At 36.8% G+C, this 20,305-nt stretch overlaps 1 protein-coding gene across 1 annotated transcript in view; it reads right to left on the bottom strand.

Annotated features, from left to right (window-relative positions):
* Positions 1–20,305, bottom strand: part of LOC107734507 (metabotropic glutamate receptor 6-like) — a gene marked incomplete at its 5' end in the record, with an annotated part of 43,853 nt that overhangs the window by 6,594 nt on the left and 16,954 nt on the right. The window contains 7 exons of the mRNA XM_016546477.1: positions 2,318–2,563; positions 5,567–5,878; positions 8,954–9,577; positions 10,217–10,356; positions 14,313–14,513; positions 14,704–14,844; positions 15,403–15,557. Of these exons, the coding sequence (XP_016401963.1) occupies positions 2,321–2,563; positions 5,567–5,878; positions 8,954–9,577; positions 10,217–10,356; positions 14,313–14,513; positions 14,704–14,844; positions 15,403–15,557 (1,816 nt within the window). The remainder of the gene's footprint in view (positions 1–2,317; positions 2,564–5,566; positions 5,879–8,953; positions 9,578–10,216; positions 10,357–14,312; positions 14,514–14,703; positions 14,845–15,402; positions 15,558–20,305) is intronic.

Genomic DNA, 20,305 nt, shown 5'->3' with positions numbered 1-20,305 from the left:
ATATATATATATTGTATATTATTGTATTGTATTGTATATTGTATCAAATAAATGCAGCATTGGTGAGCATTAGAGACAAAAACGTATATGCGTCTTATGCATATATGCATACATACTGTATATATATATATATATATATATAAAACTATGACACATAATGCTGAACGATATATCCACTAATTAAATAAAAGTATAAATATAAAAAGAAAGAAAGAAAGGTCACCAGGGCTAGTTGTCACATGGCAAAATTACATAAGCTCTTAGTACCTACAAGGGGAAAAGGAAAATAGCATTCAAAAATACATAACAGAATGATTTAGCATTTGTTTTATTAACAAATGCATTCATACAGTCCATAAAATAATCATATTCACTGCACTTCTATCCACATGCTTTTCATAATTCATTTTCTGCTTCCAGTTTCTTCGCTTGTGCACCCAAATATTGTTGCAGCGCAGAGAAATATCCATATCAACAAGCATCATTTCAAGAATTTTGTGCAGGCTTAGTGATTTTTTGCTTCCAAAAGCTCAGTAATATGGAAGTAATGAGATGTGCTGCTTCAAACTGCATGTATTGAGGAAGCAAATGTGTGCTGCAGAGATAGAGAACAAGTGGAAAATAAACCCAAAAGCAGTTCACTGCAATTAAAAAGAGGGAGAGAGAGAGAGAGAGAGAGAGAGAGAGAGGGAGATGTTATGGATATCAAAATGTGAGGGGGCAGTCAATACAACTCACGTAAAAGGATTCAGGGCACCTTAAATATTGAATTTAAAGCATAGAGTTCCCTAACAATCCCGTCTTGGAAGCTTTGAGGACAGTTTATTTCAGTGAGATATATTACGGAGCAGTATTTCTCAGTAGATCGCCGGCTATAAGTCATTTGAGGGCATAAAAGTTCACAAGAGCAAGTTACTGCAATATTCATATTTTTTCAGCAAATATGACTTCACAGCAGAAACTAAACATAGCATAAAAGCCAATGCTAGGGTGTTGTGGGTAGTTGCCAACTTTGCTAGTATTAAAGTGTTCTGAATGTTTTAGTGCATTGCTATGTAGTTTATTGGTTGTTATGCTGTTACTAGATGGCTTCTAGTTACAACATTATAATATTGTAGTCTCTAGATATGGCTCAGGTCTCTCCATCAGTAGACCTGAGTCAGGTTAGATGCCATATTCAATTTAACACGGATGAAAATGAGGTTGTGAAGGATAGACTTTACAATGGCACGCACTGTATAAATGTCCTAGATTGCATCATTTTCACAACATGCAACTTTCAAAACTCTTTTATGGAGTTTTTGACTACTGAAAGTTATGTTCGAAAAGTCATTTCTTCAGCTGAACAATTGGTACCGTATGTTGTTAAACAACAGTACAAGCCGTTGAACGCACTGTACTTCTATTCCTCACGGCCTCTTAGCTATGCATATTACTAATCAAAAATTAAGTTTTGATATATTTACGGTAGGAAATTTACTAAATATCTTCATGGAACATGATCTTAATATCCTAATGATTTTTGGCATAAAAGAAAAATTGATAATTTTGACCCATACAATGTTATTTTTGGCTATTGCTACAAATATCCCCCAGCGACTTAAAGGAACACTCCACTATTTTTGAAAACAGGCTCATTTTCCAACTCCCCTAGAGTTAAACAGTTGAGTTTTACCGTTTTCGAATCCATTCAGGCGATCTCCGGGTCTGGCGGTAGCACTTTTAGCTTAGCTTAGCATAGATCATTGAATCTGATTAGACCGTTAGCATCTCGCTCAAAAATGACCAAAGAGTTTCTATATTTTTCCTATTTAAAACTTGACTCTTCTGTAGTTACATCGTGTACTAAGACCGACGGAAAATGAAAAGTTGCGATTTTCTAGGCCGATATGGCTAGGAACTATACTCTCATTCCGGCGTAATAATCAAGGAACTTTGCTGCCGTACCATGGGTGCAGCAGGCGCAATGATATTACGCAGCGCCTGAAAATAGGCTTATTGGAAGTTACCTAGATAAATAAATACATGGAACTGAAATGAAATCTGAAAGTATAAAATATTAGATATCTAAAATGTATATAAGCTAATAATTCAAAATAGTAACTTAAAACTATAATAGTAGGTGAATAATACTAAAATAACACTGCTCCTGTGGCATCAATTGTAAAACCTTTCTGGTTCTGATTGGAGGCTTTATTTTTAAAACTGATTTTGACGGGTTGATTTATTTGTAGTATTCTTCCAGACTTTAATGGTGTCTCCGGAGATTCAGAACAGACTCCTTGCACTTTTCCAAGGGTCTGAGAGTGGCTGTTACCTGCTACTGCGTCCTGTCCGGCTCGATCTTGGTCTCTCCGTTCTGCTTGTCATTGATGGATTTCTGCGAGAGGCGTGAGGACATGGTGGCGGCTTGGACAACAGCCTTGAAGCTGCGCTTGCGCTTCTGCACGTTCTGCTCCGGGTGCAAGATGATGACGTAGACTTTCGGAATGTAGAGCATCCCCAGAGACACAGAGGCACTCAGACTCATGGACACGGTCAGCGTCGTCGTCTGGATGAACATCTACATCAAACGCAGGAAATAAAAGGTCAAGAGTTACAGATCATCAGAATCATCTCAGATCTTCGCAGGATACGTTCTAGTGAAAATGTGAAGCTAGACCCCATAATAAAATAAAGATAACATGACAAATAAGATTGCTTTAATAGCTCAGTTGTCACTGCAACATAGTAATGGAGAGTTTTATCTCTTGATTTTTCTTCTGACAAAAAAAACCATTGTAATATCAAAACTAATTTGCACAACTCAGAAAAGGTGCATTAATTAACGTTAAGTAATGGACCTTATTGTACAGCGTTATCTTTAAAATTAATGTAATTCTAAAAATATTTAATTAATTAATAATTATTATTTAATAAACTTAATTCTTACAATCATTAATCATAATTATTATACATTACCGTTTAAAAGTTTGATGTCTTTGATTACGCTCACCAGGGCTTGTAAAATAATATTGTGAAATATTATTACGATTTAAAATTGTTTTCTATTTGAATATATTTTAAAATCTAATTTATTCCTGTGACGCAAAGCTGAATTTTCAGTAATTAACATTTACTATTATTCAGTGTCACATGATCCTTCAGAAATCATTTTTCTCATTGTTTTCTAATTATCAATATTAAAAACAGTTGAGCTGCTTAATATTTTTGTGGAAATCATGCTAAAAAATTTTTTCAAGATTTTTTGTTTGAAAAGAATAGCATTCATGCGTCCTTGCTGAACAAAAGTAGTAATTCCTTTCAGAAATATATCTTACTAACCTCGAACTTTTATTAATGGTATCCACGTTAATTTTACAGCTCTTACTTTGTGTCAACTATCATTTGTTTTCCTAAAATGAACAGAAGAAAAATCAAACGTGATGCTTTAATCAAACCTCCTGAGCAACATTTTAGCAATAAAATCTTCCTTTGGACTGGACATGGCAACGCATCAAAATAAACATTCACAATGTTCATCACATGTGGCTGCCAAGGCAAATAAAAGAGCAAACGGCACGTCAGTGGGAAGCTACCTGGCTCGTCTAATCTATGCAGCAATAACTAATGCTCTAATTCCTAATTCCCGCTGACAAGGCTTCTGGCTTTATTAAGATGGGTAGACATTGTCTTTCAGGCTCCAAAACACTCCTGTTATCAACCTCCTCCCACAGTCAAACCCCCAGAACCTCATTGGTGGGCGGAAGAGTCTTTGTCTCTGTGTCATGGTGTGTCTTTGGGAGATAAAAGGAGGGGAAATGAAATGTTGTTTTTTTCTCATCTCATCCCTTTCCATGTCTGCCATATCAAAGCCCTCTTCAAAAAAAAAAAAAAAACTGTGAGCAATACAATTTGGACTTGTTATCGTGAACCTGGCAGGTTGTTGCTTACTTCAATGCCTTCATATTGAAATGACTTCATTTCACATAATTTTCTACTTAAGGACTTAAACAGTGACTAAGCTCCGCTCTTTTGTTGATGGATTGGAGCAGAACTGTGAGAACACATTGTGGTGGAAAAATACAAGTTGTTTCACAGAGAGATGGTGTTGCATTGCTATATATTGTGTTTTGAAGATGGAGAAGGCGAAATGTGAAACGTTAATGTGTTGTATTGCTCTCTGTCCCATTGTGAATGTATGAAAAAAGCATTAATAGCTTAAAATTTCTCACTGTCAGAGGATACGGCTTTAATTACAGTTTTTATACAAGAACAGTAACACAGAAACAACTAGCAACACCAGCAGTTAATGATGAAAACACTTCCAGAAAAACCGCATTTGATTTTGCTTCCATAATGTGATTTTTGTTTTATTGTAAAACAAGATATTAAATGAGGAAAAAGAGTGGGATAGTGGTGAAATTAAAAATGAAGTCCCAAAAGGGGATTTTTGCTGTGATGCCATAAAAGAACAATTTTTGGTTCCCCAAAGAACCATTTTTCTTAGTGTGAAGAACATTTTAAAAAATGTAAAGAATTTTTTCCCCATTATAAAGAACCTTTGTGGAATGAAAAGGTTCCATGGATGTTAAAGGTTCTTATATGGAACCAGCAATGCAAATAAAGATTCTTTATTTTTAAGAGTGTGCTCCTCTCCTAAAACACCACTGGAATCACTTCTGAGGAGGCTTTTTACTAGCATGTGATGAATGAGGTCAAGTTCAACCTCAAGACCATCCTAAAGATCTCATTTGCACTGCTGCATGTTCAAACTTGGTGCATCATGTTCGGCTACACATCAAACCTGGCAAGACGTGCTAGCATGCAAAGTCTGAACATGTGCACATTGTGAGGAAGAACATTCAAATTCAACTTAAATTTCAGTTTGTTCATCACAAAAGCTATTATGCTATTATTATTAAAGCTATTATTATGATTTCAGAATATGTGGAATATAGTGCATGAGTCCACTTTATAATGCATTTTTGTCACTTTATACACTACCGTTCCAAAGTTTGGGGGTGAGATTTTTTATGTTTTTTATAGGCCTATGCAAATATACAGTAAATACAGTAATACTGTGAAATGCTATTAAAATGTTTTTAAAGGAAGTCTCTTATGTTCTCCAAGCCTGCATTTATTTGATTAAAAAAACACGGAAAAAACAGTAATATTATGAAATAGCATTGCAATTAAATATATGAATATATTTTAAAATGTAATTTATTCCTGTGATGACAAAGCTGGATTCTCAGCGACATTTCTTATTATCAATGTTGAAACAGTTGTGTTGCTTAATATTTTTGTGTAAACTGCGATACGTTGTTGTTGTTGTTGTTGTTTTTTCACGATCCTTTGATGACCAGAAGTTCAAAAGAACAGCATTTATTTGAAATAGAAATCTTTTGTAACATTAAATGTACTGTCACTTTTCAATGTAATGCATCCTTGCTGAATCCAATGAATAATTTCTTTCAAACAAAACGACATGATGGCAAGTTAATGCTTTGCATTTTTGGGGTGAACTACTGTACTTGTTTACCAACCTTAGTAATGAATCCCATTATAATAACAACCATCTCACCTTCTCAGTGGACTGTGCTGTGCCAAAGAAAATAGGCACGAATGCCAGCCAGACGATGCAGGTGGTGTACATGGTGAATCCGATGGGTTTAGCTTCATTGAAGGTCTCAGGCACACCTCGGCTCTTGACCGCATACACAGTGCACGTGACCATCAGCACGATACTGTAGCTCAGGCAACAGATGAGCAACAAATCAGACATGTCACACTTCAGGATGCCACGCGCCAAATCCGGATTGGGCGGCCGCTGCTCCTCATAGTCCACAATGGTGTGTGGCGGCATCACACCAAACCAGATGAAAACACCTACAACCTGCGGAGAGACGGGAGGAAGTAAAAGCTCAGAGTCAGAAGGGCAGACTCATTTGTCAAGAGCTGCTGTTAGATTGATGTGGAATAAAGTTGTACAAGAAGCTGTGTTTTAGCCAGTCTTCAGCAGACACGACTTTGCACAAAATTACTGGTTAAAATAGGCCTGCTATCAGCCTGATTGCTCTTAATGATGGGTTTTAAAGTGCTTTTTTAAAGACGAAAAGATAAGTTCCTTTCCTCGCTTTGTAATAACGTGAACAGATTTCTGAAACGAAAAAAAGGGGATATGTCTAGTTCAGCTGAAATGTAGCACTTAAATTTCCAGTGTTTTTAATTCTGAATTAAGACGTTTTGTGTATTTTGACCATGATAAATGTAGACTGTCAGAAAAAAATAAAAATAAATACTATGCACCCTTTATGATATGCTGTTACACTTTTTTGTCAAACTTTTTTTGAAAGAAATAAATACTTTTATTCAGCAAGGATGCATTAAACTGAAAAAAAAAAGTTTAAGTAATACATTTATAATGTTATAAAAGATTTCTATTACAAATAAATGCTGTTATTTTGAACTGTTCTAAAGAATCCTGAAAAAATATCATTATATATTATATATTAGAATGATTTCTGAAGGATCGTGTGATACTGAAGACTGGAGTAATGATGCTGAAAATTCAGCTTTGCATCTCATGAATAAATTAGATTTTAAAATATATTCAAATAGAAAACATTTATTTGAAATTGTAACAATATTTCACAATATAACAGTTTTTACTGTATTTGATCAAATAAATGCAGCCTTGGTCAGCATAAAAAACTCATTTAGAAAACATTTAAAAAATCTTATGAACGGTAGTGTAAATACTGTAGATAGCCGTCCTTAGAAATGTCCTCATTTTTTATTTGGTGTTCAAAATGTAAAATAGTTACTTTTATGCTAGATATCACACATTATTGTTAAAAACAAAACAAAACATTATTTCTTCAAATACTATGTGTATTTTCATTTAGTAAACATGTTTTCTTAATTTACTTCTGTCTAGTGAGTTATTTACTCCTTTATCTAAAACTGAAAATAAAAGATGAAACTGAAATGACAAACTCTATGTAAAGAAATAATATTTTTAAAACCATTATGTGTAATATCTAGCATACAAGTTACTGTTTTAGATTTTGAACATTAAATAAAAAACAACGACATTTGAAATGGGACGTCTGCTCTGCTCACCATAAATCATAATGGAAGTGCGGAGGATCACCGGATGAGAGCAGCTGTTTAGAGGCGTGATTTAGAGAGCGTCCTTTACACCTGTTCTCAATGGCAACATTCCGACTAGGAAGTGACCGATTGAAGCTGCTCATCAGGTAACGTGCAAAACTTTCCGAGAAACTTCTACGGCTGGGAGGAGAACAGAACAGCAGCCGGGTGGCCGGCGTGTTGCCGGGGAGACAGATGTTGCTGTCAGAATCGCTCGGTGGAGTTCCGTTCTCCACTCAGCATCAGTGACACATCTGCGCTGGAGGAGGTGCCGAGAAACGTCCTGCTGTCAATCATTCTCCCGCTAACGTCCTGTTAATCTCGTCTCCCCCGCGCCTCTGCCGGTGAGTCATGCGCATAATTCTGGGGCCAAGCTCCAACTACAAAAGCTTCTAAAATATTCTTTTGTAAAAGTTCAAATCAGCAGTTTTTAATTGCCGGAGAGGTGTTTATCAGCAGACACGATATGTATTTCTTGTCACCTGTAAATCATTTTTTCGCCTTTATTGATGTTGAATCTGTTGCTTTTGCACATTAGCGTGTTTGGCACGTTTGCTGGCACAAGCAGAATGAAGCCCAGGCACTCAACATGATGAGGTCTGCAGGCAGCTTATCAGCTTCGGCGGAGTGTACAAACAGGAGAATCTGCTTGGCTGGGAAACTGCTATTGACAAAACCTCAAAATTCATCCATTGGGTCGTGCTGAGAATGGAACTACAGCACAGGGGCTTTAGTTTCCATAACCAGTGGCTCTGTGGCGCTCATGAACCTGTGTTTGGCTGGAGGTAGACAGACACGTTCGTGTATGTTTCATGTAAGATCGGGACTTGCTAAGGTGCCTGTCTACAGAATTCAATGTGATGTACAGCAGAATTTTCTTTATAAATTAAATTCATTCATGTTTTATTCAATAATTCAATGGTTTGGCCTTGAATTTCTCATTGAAGCTGCCACAGCAGTTTTTAATAAATGCATGAAGCTAAAAGTTAAAGGTGATGTGTGTCATTTTTTTTTAATATTAAATACTTTTGCTATGCAAACTTCATATGCAGAGACTATTTAAATAACTCATTAACTGATTAATTTCCTAGAAATAAATATGTACACTAACATTCTGGGGTCAGTAAGATTAATAATTTTCATATTGAATTTTTTTGTAATTAATTTGTAATAATTTTAATGTATTACTTTTAACACTTGTGACAAACAAATTAAGAAGAAATATTTTAGTTTTAAACTTCAAGGTCACTAATCAAATTTAAGTACTTTTAACTAATAAGATAAGAACCTAGTTAGAGCTTTTTGAAGGAAATTAATAGTTTAAGCAAGGGTGCATTAAAATAATCAGTAAAATAAGAGACAGTAAAATAATTTATAATGTTAGGTTCCTATTTCAAAGAAATTCTGTTTTTTTTTAAAAACTTTTTATTCATGAAAGAATCTTGAAAAAAATGTATCACCGTTTCCACAAAAATATTAAGAAGCACTATTGATTATAGTAAGAAATGTCTCTTGAGTAATGATGCTGAAAATTCAGCTTTGACATCACAGGAATAAATTAAAATACATTCAAATAGAAAACAATTAAATTGCATTAATATGTCATAATATTTCTGTTTTTACAGTATTCAAATAAATGAAGCCTTGGTAAGCATATGAGACTTCTAAGTAAATATTGTAGCTCTGAGGCGATGTTAAAAAATATTCTACTTTCCAACCAGCCCAACACAGTAACCAGCTCCATAAGATTTGGAACGTATAGGATATGGGGTGCACCCTGCAGGAAGCAATAAAATAATTCATTTAACACCCTCACCTGTACTGAGATCAGTATGAAGGTTATCATAAGTTGCGATGTGGGGCTGATGAATTTTGGCGGTGTGACAGACTTCTTGCCCTGCTCGAAGATGCGATAGATCCGGTTGGTCTTTGTAAGCATGGCAGAGTATGTAATGCACATGCCCAGCCCCAGCAGCAGCCTGCGGAAAGTGCACACCACCGTCCCTGGCTCAGCGATCATCAGGAAGGTGATGAGGTAGATGAGGAAGATTCCGGTCAGGAGCACGTAACTGAGCTCACGGCCCGCGGCCCTCACGATAGGGGTGTCGTTGAAGCGGATGAAGGTGATGATGACGGACAGGGTGGCCAGGATGCCAAGAATGGCCAGGAACAGAGGGATCATGGCCCAGGGTGAATGCCACTCCAGCTTGATGATGGGAGTTGGGCGGCAGGCCGTGCGGTTGGGGCTCGGCCGCATGTCGAAAGGGCACATCTCGCAGTTGAACTCGTCAGCTTGGAACTGATAGCCGTCACAGAGCTCACAGTGCCAGCAGCATGGGACACCCTTCACCATCTTCTTCCTCTCACCCGAGCGGCACGGCAAACTGCAAACCGAGTCCGGCATCTGACGGGATCCACCGGTCCACTGCATCTCTTCCACCTGATGAAATACAGAGAATATTTACAAACAATTAATCTAGAAAACAAAAAAAAAACATTTAACCTGCAGAACCAAATCAGTCATACTTGTATGTTCAAGATATGTTTTGGAACATACAGTATACACCAAAAGTTAGGGGTTTGTAAGATTTTGAATATACATAACATTCTGCATTTGACCAAAATACTTTAATATAGTGAAATATTATTACAATTTAAAAAAAAATGTATTCCTGTGATGGTAAAGCTGACTTTTCAGCATCATTACTCCAGTCTTGAGTGTCACATGATCCTTCAGAAATCCTTCTAATATGCTGATTTGCCACTCAAGAAACATTTCTTATCGTCACTTTTGAATACAGTTGTACTGTTTAATATTCTTTTGGAAACGGTAATACATTTTTTTCAGGATTCTTGAAATAGTGCAGAATCTGAAATGTTATGTTATAATTGTTAAAAAATAACAATAAATAAATATAATAAAACTTTCATTAAAAAAATTAAATAAAAAAACATAAAAAAGTGGGAAAAAATTTGTCTTTTATGAGTCTTCAGACTCTTATGTATAACTCATACATGTTCTTGGATCCTTCAGGTGTGAATATGATTAAAGTGTGTGCTAATGTACAATTCGATTTACGTTGAGTCGCAGGTTATTGGTCCACTGGCCGATGACTCTGTATCCTGGATTGGTGGTGTTGGTCATCTGGTACTGAAAGATGTCATAACGTCCAGGAGCATCTCCGTTCTCATTAAACAGAACAGCAGTACCAGCGCTACCTGATAATCACAGAAGAAGTACTAGTTTAATTAGACTGTTTTGCTTTGATTTTGTTTTTTGCATCTTTTTAAAGTAATTTGCATGTATTTCTATTAAAACAGGAAGTTGGGAAAGGACATTTTGACCTTTTTTGGAGCATTTTATTGTGCAAGGTGATATTCTTTATGCATATATCTGCTAAGTTACTTTTGTCAACTTTTAAGATAACTAAAAGCCACAAAACAATTGTGATTTCTGGTCTTTGAAGAAATAAATTACAGATGTGATAGTAAATTATAGCTGAGAACATCAGCTCTTCAGATGAGCGCGATCACAGCCAGATATATCATAAAGAGACGTCAGGTTCTAGCTTCACTGATCACCTCCTCTTCCTGTTACTCCGTCTTCTCCACTGAGCTCTGAACATCTTCACTTCGCTCTACATGCATACTTTACCCTGCTGCATGTCATTACAGGCAGTGGTATCTGTTTTTAGTCTATGACTAGATTTGAATGGGAAACTCAGAATGCGTTAAATACAAACATTCAGCTGTTTCCACATGATTGGAAGTGCTTTGAACCTGTCTTTGTCAACCTGAGTATGTGTATTTAGTTCAACCATTAGATCCCTTCCTCCAACTCAGCAAGAACACATCATTGAACCACTGATGACCTGCTTCTGTTAGCCCTGGATGAATGATGATTTGTATTTTCCTTGTTTGTTCTTTGCTGTGTAGGAGGAAGACAGCTTCATTTGAAATTCTGCGGTGGAAAAGGGACTTATTTTCCATGCAATTTTCTCCTTCACAATAATGCATATTGCTTGTTCAGCCAGTTCCCTCCAGGCGAGCTTTCACCAAATGTTTGCAAGATGACAGTCACTCTTGAGGACGTGATTTAATGGGAATTCCTTCATGGACAGCTTCACAACACCAGAGCAAAGTTAGATTTACTTGCCACAACTTTTCTGGAGATGTTTTTTCTGTTTTCAAACTACACAGAACTACGAGGCCAAAGTGGTACTGTGAAGCACTAAGCACAAGCTGTATATCAACACCACATGTAAAAACATTCGCAACACATTTAACGGCACTATTGTCACACATTTCAAAATTAAATGGAATATTCTATAAATAATATTGTAGGGCGGGACTTGATTTTCTCAGTCAGGATTTGATTAGAATGTGAAAAGTAGCTATAAAATTAGTGGTTAATAGAGGTGGAAAATTGTATTTAAAAAAGTTTTTTTCTTCCTTAGAATAACATGCACTTGTAAATTGTAGACAATATGTTTATTATTTAAATAAACAGATTTTGTAATCTTTTATAATATAAAAGAATGTATAATATTTTAATAAAATTATTTAGCATTAAATGATGCATTCAGCAGATTAGTAGTGAGAGTAAATACATTTCTAATGTTACAAAAGATTTCTATTTCAAATAAATGCTGTTCTTTTGAATACATTTTAAATAAAATTTTAAATACATTTTTATATTAAATTATATAAAATATTTCAACTGCTTTCAACATTGATAACAAAAATTAAACCTTGAGCAACAAATAAGCATATTATAATGATTTCTGAAGGACAATTTACAGGTAAATTGTAATAACGTTTCATAACAGTAGTTCCCTATCAGTCAGTCACGTTCAACATTACGGCTACACAGTCGAAGTCGGAAGCAGAGTTGACGGCCATGCTCCTTCGAGCTGCCAAGTCTATCAGGCTGGAGGTGAACTCGCCTCCATCCCCCGAACATTTGAGGCTGAACGATTGGTATCTGGGCTCCGGATGTGACTCTCAGCCATGCTCTGCCCCTGTACCTTTCTTCTTGGAGGTTCATGAAGAGCTCACCAAAACATGGAAGGCCTCCTACACCACCCGGTCATGTTTGAGCTCTTCCCTCCTCAATACCCTCGATGGTGGGGTGGCCAAGGGGTATGTCGACGTTCCCCAGGTGGAGCGTGCGGTTGCGGTGCACCTCTGCCCACAAAATACCACTACCTGGAGGAACCGTCTGCACCTCCTGTCCAAAGCCTTTGAGCTGGCATCAGCCCTGGCTGCCAAGGCTTACAGAGCTGAGCCAGGCCGCCTCCGCCCTGCATGCCATGGCCATCCTGCAAGTACATGATGCCAAGGTGCTTAAAAAACTGCATGAGGGTAGTACTGACCCGGTGTTGATGCAGGAGCAGTGTACGGCGACTGACTTTGCCCTCCGGGCAATGAAAGTCATGGTGCTGTCCCTCGGGCAGGTGATGTCTATCATGGTCCAGGAGTGCCATCTCTCGCTGAACCTGGCTAAGATGCAGGACGCCGACAAAGTCCACTTTCTCGACGCCACCGTCTCCCAAGCCGGCCTCTTCAGTGACACTGTCGAGGACTTTGCCCAGCAGTTCTCGGCAGTCCAGAAGCAGATGGAGTTAATTAAGCAGATTTTGCCTCGGCGGGTCACTCCGATTGTCAAACCGCCGAGGTCTGGGTCTTCGTCTGTCCGAAGGCACCCCCCTGAGGGATCAACATCTGCTCTGCCCCGACCGGAATCCAAGGAGGAGACTCCTCAACAGGGGACAAACAGGTAATTTGTGGGAGGTCTGGCTCGGTGTCTCGCTTACGGTGACATTCCTCTGGTTAGGGTAAGTGTGCTAATCTTCTTCAAGTAAGTTCTCCATCTGGTGAATCCTAGTTGATTCCTCCAACACCCTGTGGTATTCAGACTTAGCGGAGGAGTCTGTTGCCACGTCCAGTATTTGGGTTGCATGCCATTAGTCACCCTCTTTTACTGGACTTGGTGCCATACAAGAGATTCCCTTGGTAATCCTGTATGTTTTTTTCCACGGTACGGTTTCCCTTGGTAGACCTGTGTGTTCCCTAGACAGTTTGTTTACTGTCAGTTCCTGTTGTGTTCTCCCGAACTCAGTCTTACTGTTCACATTCCGCACCCCAATGGTTGCTGAAATCTAGAATTGTGAGAATGTCGGAACACCCCTTTTTTCAGCTTCCCTGGTAAGCCCGTATATTTGATAAATGATCTGGCTTATAGGGCATTGGGTAGGTTAGGGACTGAGGTGCATCTGTCCTGACACGCTTGCTTGTCAACACCTCACATTCAATTTTCACAATAGAGTTCTGGTTGTGGACCCCTAACATCAGTGTCGACGTAACATCGAACGTAACTGACTGATAGGGAACGTCTCGGTTACGTATATAACCGTCATTCCCTGAAGGAGGGAACGGAGACATTATGCCACAACCGTGAACTGTGCTGAATGCCGGGATGCTTCTCGGCTCCTCAGCACAAACCTGAATGAGTGGATGCACGCCACCATCTTATATACCCGTATGTACCGGGAGTGGCTTGGCATGCAAATTCCACTCGCCAATTGTAATTGGCCGTTTCTTGTAATGCTCAGAGGTGATTGGGGCTCCCAAGTGAGACCCTTAACGTCAATATCGACGTTTTCAACTGAATTTTGATCAAATAATTGAATGTTTGCAAACACAAATTTTCAGTGATTTTCAGCCAATACCAATTTAAACTTCTTATACAGCGCATAAACCTGCTGTACTCTTTAATTATAGAGCTCACATTCTTCAAAATTTCCACATTTACATTAACATTTATTCTTTTAGCAGACACTTTTATCCAAAATGACTTACAAATAAGGCAAACAACAAACCAGTTCATCCTAACTTTCTCCAAAATAACTAAAGTCATACAGGTTTGGAACAACATAGCGATGAGTACATGAAAACATAATTTTAATTTGTGGTTAAAAATTCAAATATCCAATTCAAATATCAATATGCATGACACAGTGTTCAATCCAAATGAGTCTGTGAGACTAAATTAAAGCTCTCTATGGGGTTTAGTTTGGACCTTTGAACATCTTTTGGCATCCAGCCTAATGGCATTTCTGATGCCAGTCAGGTCTCATATTCAGTGATTCTGACCTAGCGTGATGTTGACTCACCATTGAAGTTGACGGAGTGGATGTAGCTAAGCAGCAAACGTCCCTCCACTGGGTCCATCTTATCACAAACACCCGTGGCTCCCGGGCACAAATCCTGGTGCATGTTGTGCAAAGCATGAGCCATAGCGTAAACTGCATCAATTACAAACTGAACCTTGCCCTCTTGCTCATAATGAGAATCGCGACTAATCCGTTCTTCTCCTGAAAGAAAGAGAGAGAGAGAGAGAGAGAGAAAGGGTAAAATGAACACAGTGAGACAGCAAAGTGACAAATGAAAATACTTAGAGAAGCTGAACAAGAAGACAGACAGAAGACATTAAAAAGCTTTTAAGGTCAGCTGTCATTGCTCCAAACATCAGTTAACTTGCAAACGGCTAACAGGAGCTCTCACCTGTGCATTTCTTCTTTTCTGAGTCTATCTTGATACCTGGACGTGTCAGTTTGCACCTGAAGTCGTCCTCCCAGAATTCAGCGAACCAGATGTTCCTGCGGTTGTTCTCCAGGTATCGAGTGGTGAAGTACTGGTCAAATCCTGATTTAAAAGCAGAAAAATTACCAATTTTATCCTTATAGTGGAATCGATTGTAAAAAACACAGCATGAAATAGAAGTTGCAACCAACTTTACTACCATATTGTGATCTATTTCCAAGTAAAATGGCTATCAAGCAAGAAAGAAATGTAGGACTTCATTTTATCCATCGATTGTTGATTGTGTTGTGAAAAGTGTGAGTGGCAGATTCACTCAACCATTTTTGATTCCCCAAAAAACATTTCAGTGAACAGTTCTTAAAGGAACAGTTTTTTCTTAGTGTGACGAAACGAGGCAAACGGACCGAGGCGAACGCGATCACGAACGGACTGAGGGGGGCCCCGATCCCAACCGGGCCCCACATCAGCTAAAGACGGCCCTGGTTCTATGGATGTTAAAAGTTCTTCATGGAACCATCAATGCCAATAAAGAACCATTATTGGTGGAGTCCTAATTTTCTAATAAAAAATTTTAAGCGCACAAATGAATCGATCACAATACAATACGTGGCATGCATTTATTTCATGACGACTTAAAGGATGCATATGCATATTTCAAACCTTCAATAGAAGCTCTTTTGGGCAGAATGGTGACGGCACCCTCAGCCACGTCCTCCTGGTCCAGGATCGGAGAGCTCTTGGCACCCCAGCTGTCCGATCCCACAAACTTAAAATGACCCGTCAAATTGGACTTCCTTGCAGCCTCCAGGACCTGTCTGGACAAGAAACAGCACAAATATACTTTTATACTGAAGCAAAGTCAATCTAACTAATATTATAGGGGACAAGCAGTATTCTCTTGCTATTATGCTGTATTTTAGCATTTTTGACAGTAATTTGATCAGTTCAATAATTGCCATTCATGTAATTGCAATCATGTAGCACTTTAGATCATTTATAACAAAGAGAATGAAAAAAAGCAATAGAACTGGTGTAAAACAAACCACTAACATCACCTGTAATTTTGTTTTGTGTTTAAAAAAGCACCTCAGACATTAGATTCATGGCTATTTTGCTGTAACAAACATCTGTATGAAACTGAAACTGTTACAAATGGAGAATGTTAACAGTGTTCAAATTAATAGAAAATAAATGGATTTCACTTGAATACTGTTACAGAAAAAAGTAAAGTGTAAAACTTTTTTTTTGGAAAAAAAAAAGTAAAAAGTGAGAAATGTAAACATGAAACAATGTTAATAACCCATCTCACTTCTGTAACCCATCTCACTAATGTACATAAAATCATACCGTCATTTCTTTCAGTAGGGTTTTGTCAATATAGACTTCTTAAACAAATCTATATCTTGGTTCAATTAGGAGTTTATATATGACACAATTAAAATGTTATATACATACAGGATATATATATATAAATATATATATACATACAATGTTTTTTTGTTATTTGAATTATAATTAAATAAAATTATTACTGAATTATAAAATTAATCTATTTTAATTAATTACTTTCAATAAATTTGTAATATTTTCTAATTTATTTAGTTTTTTTTTTTTTTTGCATTTTTACAAGACACTTACATTATTGGAGCATGACCAAATTCTGAATATTTTTGCCAATGAGATGAGTGCATTCCTTTTTAATATCTGTCAGTGATCAACTTAAATGTAATTTGTCCATAAATCTAAAAGAAACTTTGTGAGGAACCAAGCTGTGGAAGTCCTCCTTTATTGTATTATACAAAGCACAACTGCATGCATATATACACAAATATTAATCTAGCATGTATAAGTGTGTAAATGAAAAGTCCTTCATGAAATTCAAATATCAAATTAGTTAGAGTGGCACTTATCCAAGTTATTATGAATTAAGCCATTCAGTTATGCATTTGCTTTCAGCACTGAAGACGGTGGTTGACAATTCACGCAGTGGGAGCGACAGCTCGTGTTTTAAAGAAGGGGAAACTTCATCTGCACAGACATTCTCCACTGCATAAGCCTGTCAAAAAGCATCATCAATGAGCCATATGGATTAGAGACTCTGACACCCAAACTCAGAGTGGCAAACCGTCACTCGTGAGTGTTGACAGCGATAGCAAAGTATTGTCTTTTAACGGGGAGTGTTTGTTTGGTACTTCTGAATTTGCGAAGTTAAAAATTGAAAAAACAAAATGGCAATATGCAAGGAAAAATGCAATGTCCTGAATATTGTATCTGCTCTTATCATATATGAAAATGTCATCTAAGCTCAAGAGATCAATTGATAAAGTCTTATTTTGGATTTGACAGTATAGCACCTTCTAAGTTGACATGTCCCATGCAGCCTTAGCACTTTCGGTGAAGGGTGACACCCCTGAGTTGCTCAAAGAGCAAAGTTGAAATCAGTGTTAATTTTGACAGCATATTTTGATTTAGTTTTAGTCATAGTCTTTTGACTAAAATGCCATTTAGTTTTAGTCATATTTTAGTCTTCTGATTTTGTTTTTGTTTTAGTCTAGTTTTAAATCTACAGTAAATTTAGTCTGCTAAAATCTAATGGGTTTCCAAATTCACTAGGCTTAATATTAAGGTTTTATCATGATAGACACCGATTTAACTGCGGTGACACAAATATAGACTTCTTAAACAAATCTATATCTTGGTTCAATTAGGAGTTTATATATGACACAATTAAAATGTTATATACATACAGGATATATATATATAAATATATATATACATACAATGTTTTTTTGTTATTTGAATTATAATTAAATAAAATTATTACTGAATTATAAAATTAATCTATTTTAATTAATTACTTTCAATAAATTTGTAATATTTTCTAATTTATTTAGTTTTTTTTTTTTTTTGCATTTTTACAAGACACTTACATTATTGGAGCATGACCAAATTCTGAATATTTTTGCCAATGAGATGAGTGCATTCCTTTTTAATATCTGTCAGTGATCAACTTAAATGTAATTTGTCCATAAATCTAAAAGAAACTTTGTGAGGAACCAAGCTGTGGAAGTCCTCCTTTATTGTATTATACAAAGCACAACTGCATGCATATATACACAAATATTAATCTAGCATGTATAAGTGTGTAAATGAAAAGTCCTTCATGAAATTCAAATATCAAATTAGTTAGAGTGGCACTTATCCAAGTTATTATGAATTAAGCCATTCAGTTATGCATTTGCTTTCAGCACTGAAGACGGTGGTTGACAATTCACGCAGTGGGAGCGACAGCTCGTGTTTTAAAGAAGGGGAAACTTCATCTGCACAGACATTCTCCACTGCATAAGCCTGTCAAAAAGCATCATCAATGAGCCATATGGATTAGAGACTCTGACACCCAAACTCAGAGTGGCAAACCGTCACTCGTGAGTGTTGACAGCGATAGCAAAGTATTGTCTTTTAACGGGGAGTGTTTGTTTGGTACTTCTGAATTTGCGAAGTTAAAAATTGAAAAAACAAAATGGCAATATGCAAGGAAAAATGCAATGTCCTGAATATTGTATCTGCTCTTATCATATATGAAAATGTCATCTAAGCTCAAGAGATCAATTGATAAAGTCTTATTTTGGATTTGACAGTATAGCACCTTCTAAGTTGACATGTCCCATGCAGCCTTAGCACTTTCGGTGAAGGGTGACACCCCTGAGTTGCTCAAAGAGCAAAGTTGAAATCAGTGTTAATTTTGACAGCAAATTTTGATTTAGTTTTAGTCATAGTCTTTTGACTAAAATGCCATTTAGTTTTAGTCATATTTTAGTCTTCTGATTTTGTTTTTGTTTTAGTCTAGTTTTAAATCTACAGTAAATTTAGTCTGCTAAAATCTAATGGGTTTCCAAATTCACTAGGCTTAATATTAAGGTTTTATCATGATAGACACCGATTTAACTGCGGTGACACACAACATGCCTTTATGTTAAAATGAAATAAAACCACTTCTCATAAAGAACAAGAACATTCTTTTCAATGAAATACAAATGGTAATATCTTTATAACAACGTGCTTACCACATTTTTCATTCTTTCAAGCAGACATATTTATTTCTATAAATACATTTAGATTAGTCTTTAGGGCTATACTAAAGTGATTCAGTCAAGAGCAGTGAGTGATTTTCTGTCTTTCTTTTGTTGCTTGATTAACATCAATGCCACAGACAATAGCAACTTAATTAGGCTGCTGTCCCTTTAAAACCAGATACACGGATGCAATGTACTAATACACGTCCAATATTCTCCCAACTGTTTATGTTCACATTAAGTAATACTCGTCAAAACAGACAATTCGACATCATTTTGTGTGTATTTCTCCATTCATGAGACGAGAAAGAGAACTCGTGCGCTGTGTTCCCAGAAAAAATAATACTTAAGTAAAGTACAGATACTCAAAAAGTGTACTTAAGTACAATACTCAAGTAAATGTACTTAGTTACTGTCCACCTCTGGCTGTGTGAGAGGCGCTGCTTCGATGTGTGCGCTCAGAAAACTGGACCGAATTGAGCTCTTGAGATCTTGCGTCGTCAGATTTATCCATATGTCTGCTCTTCTCTTACTCCCAGATATCGACATTTTTGCACGTTTTATGAGACGTGCAGCAACAGCAAGTGTATGTTAGCTTATGTCCCGCCGGTTCATATGTACGCATCTAACCTCGCAACCATGCAGCAGATTCGTTCTGAAAGAATCTCTTCTCAAATCGTTCCTCCCTAACATTTTAGTCTCGTTTTTATTCATTGACGAAAATATCAACAGATTTTCATCATAGTTTCTGTCATTCAAAACGAGTTTCAGTTCGTCATCGTCTCGTTTTCGTCGGTGAAAAAAAATGTCGTCGACGAAAATTATGACGAAAATTATTCGTCAACGAAATTAACACTGCAGGTTGAAATCACAGATATGATACGTCACACTCTTCAGATGCACAATTATCATTTAAAATGAAGAAATATTCTGTCTTCCCTTGTTATTTCACTGGCAGGTAATTGAAAAGCCAGTGAAACATCATACCATCTGTTTACATAAACATTACCGTAACTAGAGTTATATGTATGTTATATGTAACTAGAGTTACTTGATATATGTAAAAGTAATAATAATAATAATGATATTCTGGAGCATTAAAGGAATAGTTCAACCAAAAATACATATATGCTGAAAAATTACTCACTCACAGGCCATCCAAGATGTACTGTAGATAAGTTTGTTTCTTCATTGGAATATATTTGGAGAAATTTAGCATCACATCACTTGCTCACCTGTGGATCCTCTGCAGTGAATGGGTGCCGTCAGAATGAGAGTCCAAACTGCTGATAAAAACACCACAATAATCCACAAGTAATCCACACCACTCCAGTCCATCAATTAAAGTCTAGTGAAGCACAAATTTGTGTGTTTGTAAGAAACAAATCCACCAACACATTTTTTTCCGGGTAAAATATGAGTTCTCTGTCCATAATATTCTACAGTGAAAAAGTCATCTAATCTGAATCAGGAGAGAAATATGCACAGAC

Source organism: Sinocyclocheilus rhinocerous, unplaced genomic scaffold (genome assembly GCF_001515625.1).
Source record: "Sinocyclocheilus rhinocerous isolate Xijiao unplaced genomic scaffold, SAMN03320098_v1.1 scaffold99, whole genome shotgun sequence".
NCBI classification, from domain to species: Eukaryota; Metazoa; Chordata; class Actinopteri; order Cypriniformes; family Cyprinidae; genus Sinocyclocheilus; species Sinocyclocheilus rhinocerous.
Note: the sequence above shows the minus strand (reverse complement) of the source record. Positions and strands in the feature narration are given on the sequence as shown.